The sequence below is a fragment of the Alternaria dauci genome, chromosome 1 (assembly GCF_042100115.1).
Source record: "Alternaria dauci strain A2016 chromosome 1, whole genome shotgun sequence".
NCBI classification, from domain to species: domain Eukaryota; kingdom Fungi; phylum Ascomycota; class Dothideomycetes; order Pleosporales; family Pleosporaceae; genus Alternaria; species Alternaria dauci.
In genome coordinates, this window is record NC_091272.1 from 227,545 (window position 1) to 239,741 (window position 12,197).

Sequence of the window (12,197 nt, forward strand, 5' to 3'; positions counted from 1 at the left end):
ATTCACTTGCTGCATGCCGTCTTCATGTACGGAAAACGATACAACTTGGACCTATGATTTCTCGTTGCTCGCTGGAAATAATATCAAGAACACAAAATGTGTTGTGTCTGCCAATGTCTTCTCAAAAGCACCCCAAACAGTGCAAATGTCGTTGTCGTCTCCTGGGAATGTTCAAATCCCACAGACCAGAATATCCTTCGCCAGAGAACATGCTGCTGTTTCGCGCGTCCACTCCGAGCACCCATATCCAAAATAAAAATGAAGGAGATAAACAGTGATGAGAACGTTGCACACCAATAATACATTCACCCTAAAGAGAGCAAGGAGTAGAAACATGCATGCCACACTAGCATCAATATCCTGGTATCTTAATCTTATCATTCCTCCTCCTCCCCCTCCTCCTTCTACTTCATAAACAAACCAAAAACTTCTGCAAGCACCTACATGTACAAATTACGCCTTTTGAATGCACCCCATCAGTAACCACCACCACCCCATCAGTAACCACCACCACCCCATCAGTAACCACCACCACCCCATCAGTAACCACCACCACCCCACTCAAACCACCACCTAATCCTCATCCTCATCCTCCCCAAACTCCTCCGGCACCTCTTCCGGAATCAACACATTCTCCGGCCTATCATCCTCCTCCTCCTCATCAACCTCATCAACCTTCCCCCCATCCCCACCCGCCTCCCCCATCGTCACCTCCCTCGTCGGCATCTGCCCACCATTCGCCTTCAAAACCTCGACCTTCGCCTTCGTCATCTCATACACATATTTCCCCAAATGCTCCACATCCTGCATGACCGCAGCACCACTAACATCTTCTTGATCAATTGACCGGCTTGTCTCACCAAACATCTCATCAGTCACAAGCGCCAGTTTATCGGGCCGCTGGAGTAAGACGTCAAACGCTGGTTTGAGCTCAAACACGCTTTCGAAAACGGTGCGGCGGCCGAGGACGTAGAGACCGAGTCTTGCGCGCGAGAGGGCGACGGTGAGGCGGCGGATGTCGCGGAGGTAGCCGATGGCGCGGGTGCGTACGAGGGAGAGGATGATATCTACACAATAGTACGTTAGCATCTCTCCATCTACTTGCTTTCTCCAAGAAACCGGGGGATGGAGGGAGAAGACACTTACAATCGTTCTGTTCACCCTGATACTTGTCCACCGTACTAACATGTCTCGGCCTCCCAAACAACGGATTATTTTTACACTTGTGCCCCAGCACATCATTAATCAACGACCTCTGTCCCGCATACGTAGTCAGAATACTAATCTTGTGCGCTGGATACCCCAGTAACCGCATGTACATGAACAACGCAACCGCATACTCCGCTTCGCCCAGATTAATCATCCAGTGCGGCGTCGGCTGGTCTTCACCCTTGCCCTTGTAGTCGCCCACGTCGATGAACTGGTACTCGTATCTGAAGCCCGGATTCGCGGTTGTAAAATCCTGGTTTTGTAGGATGGAAGGGAGGTTCGTGAGCGCGGGGTAGCGCCACTTGTATAGTTCTGCGATGGAAGGACGCGCGCGGCCTTGCTGGTCGAGCATGATGGTCGGTACGCCTAGGCGCACCAGTCGCTGGAACAAGCTCTGTTCTAGATTTGCGTATTGGCGGAAAGCGAGGTTCTGAATCACGGGACTGTTCTGCAAGTGGTCGCCTACAAGGACTATGCGCTGCAGCGGCAACTCCCTCATGCCGTCCTCCTGCTCCCGCGGGTTCTGTAACGCGAGCGGGATGAAGTTTTCAATCTCGGTGATCTGAGCCGCTTCCTCCATGATGACGTTGTCGTAGTGGAAACCCAAGTTGGCGATTTCCTGTCTGCGCATCGCGGCGTGCGTCGACGTCATGGCAATGATACGAGCCTCTTTGATGAGCAAGTAGTTTGCTTTATCGCGCGGATTCCGTAAAATCTCAAAAGGACGAATGTCTTCCAGCTCGGCAAAGACCTTCTCGATATGGCGGTAACATCCCCGTGCAATCTCAAGAATCTCCTCGCGGTCCGCAGCCTGAGGGAAAAGAGGCTGTGGTGCGTTGGAGAAGTAGTCCTTGAACGGGAACTCGGTGACAATCTGCTCGACGCTCACGTCCCCGGAAGTGACAGCGTCCCAGTACTGTGTCCACGCTGGCTTCACATACACAAGGTTAAAGTAGTCTGCAGTTTCGCATGAGCTACCATGAGCACCTGGCGCACCAAAGTTCTTCGCCAGGCGATCAACTTCAGAAAGGTAGTACTGTCCTCTCTCGAGGAACGACTCCACACGCCCGTGCTTGCTGTAGCTCACATCCGTTTCCAGATCCTCTTCACCATGACCCAACCGCAACAAATGTCGTTCGTCAATATCCAGCGCCACAATCTTCTGGAACAGCTGGTTCAGCGCCTGATTGCTATGCGCAACGAGCAGCGTCCGCTGGTCCGGGAAATTGTGATATAGATTAGATATAATCTGGGTCGCCACGTCCGTCTTGCCGGTACCAGGGGGTCCGAGCACGACCGTGAGACCAGGCTGCGTCCCCGAAGTGATGGCTTCAATCTGTTTGGGCGTGAACCTGACCGTATTCGTCTTTGGTGCGTCGGCAGGGTAGGGCCCCATGTTCGGTGGTTTGTACGAGGACACGTGAAGTGACTCATGCACAGGCTGTGCTACCTCGACCTGGTTGCGACGCCGCTTTTTGGACGCTTTAGGGGGTGCGAGTTTTGGTTCGGATGCAGCGGTGTATTCCACGACGTATGGAGGCCCAAAGGATGTCTGTGCTTCTTCTTGGGGTTCGATGGATTTGCCGGGCATGGACTCGATTAGGTGCTGCCAGTCGAGAAAGGTGTCGCGGAAGTCTATCTTGTTCAGTCGATTAGGCAGGCGCTTGTAGGTTGCCGATGCAGGATCACCGTATCCTAGAAACACTTCTTGGAGCCAAGATGGTGCTGGGATGTCTGAGAGTGTCAGGCGCTTAATAGACTCCAGGATAGGCAGGAAGTTGTTCTCTCGTCCTTTCCGGCGGACGATGAGGTTGATGTGTTCGTAAACATTGGGCCTTCCTTCGGCAGTTTGGTCCATGTCGATCTTGTACTGCTTCGCATCGATGTTGACGAGGAGTCGTCTTTGGCGTACACGAGGTCCGAAGCCATCGTCACGGGCTGATTCGCGTAGCGGCCTTCCTTTGTCGTCCAAAACTTGGACCACCTGAGCGCATCTCATCCGGTGCAGGCCGAGCTGCTCCCCAGTAGTGATATCCTCGCGGTGACCGTTGCGCATGGGCACGTCGTCTTTACCCTCGACAGCAAGTAGGAAGACCACGTCGTCCGGCCTGAGCTGTTCCCAATCCCTTCGTACCGGGTATTGCAGACGACTGACATCTAATATAATCTCGGCACGAACGTACGCGGGGTGCTCCTCGCCCACCCTGGACGGTGCTACGTCGATGATGGCTGGCTTCATGATGGGCAGTGACATCTTGGACACACCGCCAAACTTGGTGTTGACGCCTCCGCCCTTGGGTTTCACGCGCTTGACCACGTCCTCCATGTCCTTTCGGATACCGTAGAATGATTCCGCGCGGTACAGGATGAAGGATCTCCACAAGAAGTCGCCCATGGTCAGATACTGGAGGTTCAGCTTAGGTATAGCGAGCGGTCTCGATCCGTCGTAAGACTCGTTTCGCAAGAACGTAGTTTCGTAGAGAACCTTCTCGGTCGGCAATACTGGCATGTCACGAACGCTGTCCTTGAAGGTAGGGCGCTGTTCGACAAGCGCAATCAGAGTCTCCATGTAGAAAGCTCGATCCCGCACCAGGTACGTGGTAGCAGGGTACTCTGTCCGTAGGCCCATGAGGGAGCAAAGCTCTACGAGCTCAGCATCGCTCAGTGTGCGCAGATGGCCGTCCAACTCTTCCCGGTTTCCAATGCTGCTGTAGTTTGCCAGCGCCATCAACTGAAGCTTCTCCTGGAAGGCGGCATACCCCGTCCGCTGCAACTTTGCCAGAACGTCGTAATGCTGCTGATCATACTCCAGCTTGGACAGTTGCTTTCCTGTCTGGTCCTCGATGGGGAAGTTGGTGAAGTGGCCGAGCAAGTCGAACAGGTCCCGGAAGAGGCCATTGTCCTCGTCTGTGTACATTGGCGACAGTCGGATAGCCGGCAGCATATTCATGTCCCGTAGCAGCGTATTGACATATCTCCTTGTTGGCAGCTGACTCTGCAGGTCCACCAGCAGCTCCATGAAGCGCTCGCAGTAGGTCATGTTATCTCTCATCTCGTCCCTAGTGCTGTTGTATAGCCGGTCGATGAAGTCGAGCAAAAGCGTATAAATCCACGACCGCTCGAACCGTAGCCTGGCCTGCAGCGCTTCATCGCCAGCATCGAAGCGCTTGGACGCGGCTCTCCATGCCTTGCGCAACATGCTGTGCTCCTCAAAATACTGTTCGCGCACGGCGTCCGAATGGAGATTGTGCCATATCGATATGCCGACGAGGGGCGCACACTCTTTGCGCACAAGACCGCTGTCCAGCGACTGGAAAGCGCCAATGACAAAGGATATAAGCTGTGTCCGGATCTTGCTCGGTTGCGACGGGTCTACGGTCATGGACAGTATGCGGCGGAAGAAGGAGGAGAACTCGGCGGGCTTGCTAGCAAAGTGGTCTGCGCCTGTTAGCATGTACTATCGACAACCAGGAATCGCACCAAACTCACCCCAGGACGTCAGATTCTCCCTCCTCTTGACATTGACCATGAGCGCCACGAGCAGAACATGGTAATTCGACGCCTCCTCTGTGAAACCCGGCCACAAATATCGCTCCAGGAGTTGCAGGTTCTCCAGAATCAGGAGCGACGAATACGCAAAGTCGGCATTCTCCAGCTCGTCCCACAGCTCTTTCTTGACCACCTCGGGTCGCACTTTGGGCGTCTTCTTGGCAGCCAGCCAGTTCTTGCGCGCCACCTGCGCAAAATGGTTCTCGCCGTGCAAGTCGGCGACGGTAGGGCGGGCGTGTATGCTTGACGAATCGGTGGGCGCATCGGACGCGCCGTTGGACATGGTCAGGCCGGTTGGCTTGACATCCTCCATGTCGTCGACTTTCATAGCCATGTTCGCGGTCGGGTGGGTTGTAGTCGTGCGCACGTAGAGGAGCCCGCGCGCATTGTTGTCTCGCAAAAGACGGTGTTTCCGAGGAATGGGTGCGTTGCGGGTGTGGAAGTGTGACGCGCCAAGGAAATAAAAGTAGTTGCAATGGCGTCGCGCCGAAGCTCTGAGCAGCCCACACCAAGGTAGGGCAGGGCCAATGCCCGCATGCGGCACTTGCCGCCCGCCTGTTCGGAACCTCACTTCGCGAACAAGAACATACAGCCCCAGTTAGAGACGACGACGACGACAGAGTCAGCCACCAACATGTCTTCGCAGGACGCCGCTGTCAGGCACCAGGCTGTTGTGCCGGACAAGATCCCCACTGGAGAGTATCCTGTGAGTCAATTGCGCTTGACATCTGGATGACAGTAGCTAATGCATGGCAGCTCATCGACAATGACCCGTACGCCCCCCCATCCCTCTGCGATATCCAACACGACGCGCATGCTGACTCTAGATGAAGACACTTTAAGCGAGTCATGCGGTATACCCGCCCTTCAGACTGGGCCTACGGTGCCGCGCTCGGCGCCCTGAGTCCCGGGCTGATGCTCTACTGGGAACGAGTCTCGCCCTCCATGGTCGGCAAAGGCGGTTTCGCGCCCGTCATGCGCTTGAGCGGCGCCGTCGGTGTCACTGGAGCCTTTCTCTTCGCCTACTCGCGGTCATGCAGTATGTTCTACCAATTTCCTCAAGCACAGCACTAGATTGCTAACATGTTGCCATTTTAGTGCGTTTCTACGGCGCCCGCGAGAACCGCCGCGAGGTCGAAATGGACATGCGGGAAATGGTCGACAAGGTCAAAAAGGGCGAGCCGCTGTACGGAACGACGGAGATGACAGAGTACATGCAGGGTGTTGCGCACAGGAACTCGCGTTACGCGGCCACATTTGCCCATGTGCTTGCCTGGCCAAACTTTGTCAACCACCCCTACCACGGTGTCGACACGGCAAAGTACTACCGCCAGGCCGAGTTGGAGCTCGAGCAGGAGCGGGCTGCGAGGGGTTCGTAGAGACGAGGCGTGGTCGGCTTTGGTAGGAACGGTGTATATAAGTTCTGATGAATCAGACAGCACGTTTTGACACACTACTACTAGTTCCTGAAAACATGTCTAGTGTACACTATTTCTACATTGTCAAGTCTTTCCTCCCTTCTTCACATCTAATTCACAGCCAGCCCCTTCAACACCTCCTCGCTGCCAAATTCCAGCATCTTGAACTTGCTAATCCAATCATCCCTATTAATGTACGCCCCACAAATCCTCCGTCTCCCTGTAAAACTACTCCGCCCATGCAGCACCCTCCAGTTATCAAAGATGAGAACCCTCCCCGGCACAAGCTGTTCCCAGTACTCATTCTCCCTCTTCTTGAGTATAGCATCGAATTTGCGCGCCGCATTATACCACTTCTCCACCTCATCGATGGGCAGCTCAATGGACGCTCTATCCGACGAATTCCAACGGACGCGTAGCAAATCGCCCGTTGCATCGTCATGTTCCAGGACCGGGAAACCGCGGTAGGGCTGTATGCTTATCCCCTCGTTGCCACTTGCGTGAGAATGCACATTGACCGTGGACAAGATATCGTATGCTTTGCGGTCCGTTTCGCTCAACTCTTCTGCAGCTTTGAAGCCGTCGACGAGCAGGCTCGCGCCGCCTGAGCCGCCCGTGTGTGAGAGCAGGTGGAAGGCTTGCAGGCCCGCGGGCTCGGAGAAGTAGGTAGTGTCTGTGTGGGCTTCGAGGGCAATGTTGGTGTATGCCGTGTCCTTTGATGCTAGGTCCGCGGTGAAGTCGTAGAAGCCCCCGTAATGCGTTTCTCGGATAAAAGAAATTCGCTCTAGCAGGTTCTTGGTGTCGATGGGGTCTTGAAACGGTGTGCCGTCAATGTAGCAGAATCCGTATCTGCGGAGCTTCTTCAAGACGCTGTGGGTACCTTGGCTGATTACAGTGCGCCATCGCACTACTGGTGGGCTCGAGGCGATTGTAGAGTCCCAGAGTTCGATTGGGATGAGTCCTTGGCGCTGAACGGCTTTGATGTCCGGGGCTTCGGGTAAGTCACTCAGAAATGAGTGCCGGTATTCGCTTTCGTGGCCGTCGCTCCACACAATCTTGAAAATAGTGTCCTCTCCTTCACCCTCGATAGAGTGTGATTTGATAAAGATATCCTCGGATATAGAGAACGTGTCGAGAAGTCGCTGCTTGGTCGTCTCGTGCATACAAGATCCGCATTGACAGTTATCCCGCAACCAGATATTCGGTATTTCTGTCTCGTCGACAAAGAGCTTGTCCTCGTGGAACTCGGGATGACGGGACGACACGTTCTTCTTGGCTCCAACTCGCACTTTGTACGGACCTTTCACAAACTTCCTGAGAATGCGTTGGCGACCATAAATCTGGTTAAGCTCATAGCTTAGCCGACGAGTCTCCTTGCTTAATTCCTTGGCTTTGTTCACTTCCTCTACACCAAGGTACTTATCGAGGTTGGGTGTCAGGGGCTTCATCGGTTCAACCTCGTCTAGCTGTGGAAACTCGTCATTTGCAACATCTTGAGTGCTCTGCTCTTGGGCCGTGGTAGTGGCCGATGGGGGTTGTGCGTCAACTTGAGTGTTCTGCTCTTGACCTACAGTCGCGCCAGCACTAGATGACGAATTCAGACGAATTGCAGTCTAGTGGTTTAATCAACTTCGTGGTCGGTTTCAAAAACGTGCTAAAACTGACCCTTATCTGTGGTGAGTAGAACACAGTACGCCGGGCGACATTTGGGATCTGAGCGCACCGAAGTGCTCTTGCCGAGAACATGACGTCCAGCTTCAGGTATGTGACAAGGTGGGGTTGAATTTGTGGCTTGAAAAAAATACGATTGGACACACCAGTATCAAATGCAATAAGAGCGTGGTGGCTCGTGAGCACTAGTGATGCAGATCGGACGTCGGGCGGAGATGGAGTAGAATTAGCATGGGTATGCTCTCCGGCATCTCACGTGACCTTGGCCATATTTTCGAACTACAAATCAAATACGAAGCGTCTCGTTTGGGGAAATCTTGGAGCTACACAGGATGCTGTTCTTCGATATACTTGGTGGGTATGATCCAGTGAAAGAAAAGCAGGGATCGAAAACACTGAAAAGGGCAAAAAGAGACAAAAAGAGACGTTATGAGCACCAAAAAAAGCAAAAAGAGACGGAGCGACACCTGTGGGACTCGAACCCACAATCTTTGCCACCGGAAAGCAACGCCTTACCATTAGGCCAAGGTGCCAGAACGATTTGAATGAGAATTTTGGCTGTTCAGTTATATATAGCCTACATTGATCACTTCTCCGTTGCTAGTAACTACGTCATGTACATCAGGAACACCAAGTGCTCGAGCTCTCAGCGAATGTTTGCGAACAACAAAACACTAGCACCTTATTACTGAATGTTTCATAGAACCAAAACGAGATGCAGATGAGCCTGATTGTAGTCCGCAGAAGGGCGCATCGCACGAGCAAAGAAGATTCGACCATTCTCGAATCGCAACTGGCGATAGAAGGGCTGATAGGACGAACAGCGATCTGGTCCTCATACCAACCTTTTCCACAGGTCCGCCTGCCCATCAGGTAAGCAAATACCAATTTGCAACCTTGCAGCCGCCTCTGTAGCCCTTCCGTTTACACCTTTGTGTCGTGCGGACTTGGTTCCTCCGCTATTCCTAACCTACAGAAGTCTTTGTAATATCTTATGACCGTATGAGCGGGAATAATGCTATATGGAACTTCACTATCATCATTTCTGTATGTTGGATTCAAGGACGAGAGGTATGATGCGGGTCCTAGTTGTGGGCCCGAGTTACTCTCAAGGAGGGCGGGCAAGATGGTGGGCAAGAGCACCGCGACGGCGAGCAACACAATCATCTTGTCGACGCACGCAGCACCTACCCTCCGCTTTTTCCGCCCCTCCCAAGGTGATTGATCCAGATACTTGATGACCGAACTGATTTGGGACAAGCACGTAGGATTATATCGCAATAGAAGGCGTAGTGAGGTCAGCAAAGTGCTTCACCGGCGTGCTCTACAGTCACTCCACCCTAGGAACTGCAGATGAGGTTAATGAAAATCATCTGTTAAGATAGATAGAGACCTGGCGATGATCAGTGTTGGTATCTCTTCAGTTCGCAGCAACGACTACTCCCGAGGTCCTGAGCAAGATGCCGCACACACTTCAGTTGCTGAGCAGCACAACATCGACCCCTAATCCGTTAACATATCGGATCTAGCTATCAGCCACCTGCCCGTGTAGACCAACGCGAGTTGAGTACACCCGTCGCTGCTACGTGTTTCGCGACGGATCGGCGTGACAGATGCCAAGACAATCCGGGCTAAGCTCTGGCCTCACCGTGCGTGCCTTCGTAATCCATAGCTGCCTCTCCAGCTCCACATCACCGCCGCACAACAACAACCTCGCTATCGGCGTCACTCTCCGGAATCACTCTTGCACGCGCTCGTTCATCTCTCCCTACCGCACCCGCGTAAACCCACCCAAATAAGACCGCCACCATGTCTACACTCGAAGATCTCGACGACATTGAGCGCCACGAGAAGGAAGAGAAGAAGGACGATGACAAGAAGGACGGCGACAAACAGGGAAAGAAGGCCGACGGCGATGCAGAGATGGAGGATGCGGAGCCAGAGGAGGAGCAGCTCGACGAGGAGATTCTCAACTCAAGCACACGAGACATTATTGCACGGAGGCGGTTACTGGAGAACGACATGCGCATCATGAAGAGCGAGTACCAGCGACTCACACACGAGAAGGCTTCTATGAACGAGAAAATCAAGGATAACTTGGAGAAGATCGAGAACAACAGGTATGACATCCATGTGCCCGCTGTCGGCCCCGCGCGGCGTTTCGAACAACAAACTTACATCTCGCAGGCAACTACCCTATCTCGTCGGAAACGTCGTGGAGATTCTCGATCTGGACGTCACCGAAGAGGCGGCCGAAGAGGGAGCAAACATCGATCTAGACGCCACCCGTGTCGGCAAGTCGGCCGTCATCAAGACCTCTACGCGACAGACCATCTTCTTGCCCCTCATCGGACTAGTCGACCACGAGAAGCTCAAGCCCGGAGACCTCATCGGTGTGAACAAGGACTCATACCTCGTCCTCGATACACTGCCTGCCGAGTACGACAGCCGTGTGAAGGCCATGGAAGTCGACGAGAAGCCGACTGAGAAGTACACTGATGTCGGAGGTCTGGACAAGCAGATCGAGGAGCTTGTTGAGGCAGTAGTCTGGCCCATGAAGGAGGCTGAGCGTTTCAAGAAGATTGGCATCAAGGCGCCAAAGGGTGAGTAGCCCTACGCTCATATCGCGACTACAACTAACAATCACAGGTGCACTGATGTACGGCCCTCCTGGTACTGGAAAGACCCTCCTCGCTCGAGCCTGCGCCGCGCAAACCGACGCCACGTTCCTCAAGCTCGCCGGCCCACAACTCGTACAGATGTTCATAGGTGACGGTGCAAAGTTGGTCCGTGACTGCTTCGCGCTGGCAAAAGAAAAGGCGCCCTCAATCATCTTCATCGACGAGTTGGATGCCGTCGGCACAAAGCGATTCGACTCCGAAAAGTCCGGAGACCGAGAAGTCCAGCGAACCATGTTGGAGCTGCTGAACCAGCTGGACGGTTTCGCGTCCGACGACCGTGTCAAGGTCCTTGCGGCGACGAACCGAGTCGACGTCTTGGATCCCGCTCTGCTACGTTCTGGACGTCTGGACAGGAAGATTGAGTTCCCGTTGCCCAACGAGGAGGCTCGCGCACAGATTATGCGCATCCACTCGCGGAAGATGACTGTGGACGACGGCGTCAACTGGCAAGAGTTGGCGCGTAGTACGGATGAGTTTGGTGGTGCGCAGCTCAAGGCTGTGTGTGTCGAGGCTGGTATGATTGCTCTCCGGACTGGCCACCAGAAGATTAGCCACGAGCATTATGTCGATGCTATTGCTGAGGTGCAGGCTAAGAAGAAGGACACGGTCAACTTCTACGCCTAAGGTGTGGTTGGATGGTGGTGGCTTGCAGTCGAATGCGAGGCTTGTAATAATACTTAGACCTTCAGCATAGTACCATGGCGGAATGACGATTACGAATAACAAGGTTGGTCGCAACCATCTAGCGTGGCTGTAGGTCGGTTTGTCGTGAACAGCATACTTGGTGAGAGCGAGGCTTTACACAGTACGCCTACTTCTACCATGGACTAAACATGACTGAATCAGTTCCAGACACAACAAGTCACGACCAACAGGTGGAAAGAACGTGACTATATCAAGGCTGACATTTGCAGGACCTGGCTGGATGACATTCACCGCGTGCTGGAGCATTACGCCAGCAGACTGCGCCTCATTGCCGTCTGCTTCCTGCTTATGATGATCCTCTCAGACATCCGCATAGCAGCCCAACTCAAGACGAACATCTTCCTGGCCTCGACTCTCAACGACAATTGATAGCCAGCGCTCCAGATGTTAGCTAATGCGATTGCCCAAAGCCCGCCAATGCCGACATACTCCGGATCGCCGCCTCGACGCACCAGAGAATCGAAAGTGACTTGCATGTACAGTAAGGAAACAAGGCCGAGCCATGTCTCGCCCGTCGCGCCATGCCCACACGTTCTCGAAAAAGCGCGACCCCGTCCCTGCATTCCCGTCAGTGGATTGTGCACGCCCTCGCTCGCGGCTCCTCATTGGCTCCCACGCCACACCACCTAACCTCAACCATCCTGACCATCTAACCTCAACACCAGGCACCTCACACCCACGCGCAACGACACCTTTGTTTGATAGGCCAGGTGCCCGTCCTTTGTGTCCCTCTTTGAGTATCTGGAGAAGGGCTCGGTTCTGGGCAGACCCTACATAGCCCGGCTGTACCTAGCGGGGCGTGTGTCTACGAGAGGCAGTTCCGTAGTATTATGGTACAGTGGCAGTCAAAGTTTACCAGGCGCCGTTGTCGAGATCTTCAGAACATGTGGCGGGCTCGATTGGCTGGTAGCTGTCCTGAGACGGGTGAAGCCTCACAGCAAGTTGGGTGGGGGAGTGACCTCGT

The 12,197-nt window shown here is 53.8% G+C and overlaps 4 protein-coding genes across 4 annotated transcripts; 2 read left to right on the forward strand and 2 right to left on the reverse strand.

Annotated features, from left to right (window-relative positions):
- Positions 1-573: 573 nt before the first annotated feature.
- ACET3X_000054 (uncharacterized protein) lies at positions 574-5,092 on the reverse strand (the record flags this gene model as incomplete). Its single annotated transcript, XM_069447844.1, has 3 exons — positions 574-1,067; positions 1,147-4,647; positions 4,699-5,092. The coding sequence occupies 3 exons, from the start codon at positions 5,090-5,092 to the stop codon at positions 574-576; spliced, it is 4,389 nt and encodes a 1,462-aa protein (XP_069310296.1).
- Positions 5,093-5,392: 300 nt separating this feature from the next.
- Positions 5,393-6,137, forward strand: ACET3X_000055 (uncharacterized protein; the record flags this gene model as incomplete). Its single annotated transcript, XM_069447855.1, has 4 exons — positions 5,393-5,464; positions 5,515-5,531; positions 5,592-5,797; positions 5,857-6,137. The coding sequence occupies 4 exons, from the start codon at positions 5,393-5,395 to the stop codon at positions 6,135-6,137; spliced, it is 576 nt and encodes a 191-aa protein (XP_069310297.1).
- A 149-nt stretch (positions 6,138-6,286) lies between these two features.
- ACET3X_000056 (uncharacterized protein) lies at positions 6,287-7,922 on the reverse strand (the record flags this gene model as incomplete). The annotated part of the gene is made up of 2 exons (XM_069447866.1): positions 6,287-7,789; positions 7,842-7,922. The coding sequence occupies 2 exons, from the start codon at positions 7,920-7,922 to the stop codon at positions 6,287-6,289; spliced, it is 1,584 nt and encodes a 527-aa protein (XP_069310298.1).
- A 1,734-nt stretch (positions 7,923-9,656) lies between these two features.
- Positions 9,657-11,152, forward strand: ACET3X_000057 (uncharacterized protein; the record flags this gene model as incomplete). The annotated part of the gene is made up of 3 exons (XM_069447877.1): positions 9,657-9,967; positions 10,035-10,450; positions 10,497-11,152. 3 exons carry the CDS (start codon positions 9,657-9,659, stop codon positions 11,150-11,152), a joined length of 1,383 nt encoding a protein of 460 aa, XP_069310299.1.
- Between the last annotated feature and the right edge of the window lie 1,045 nt (positions 11,153-12,197).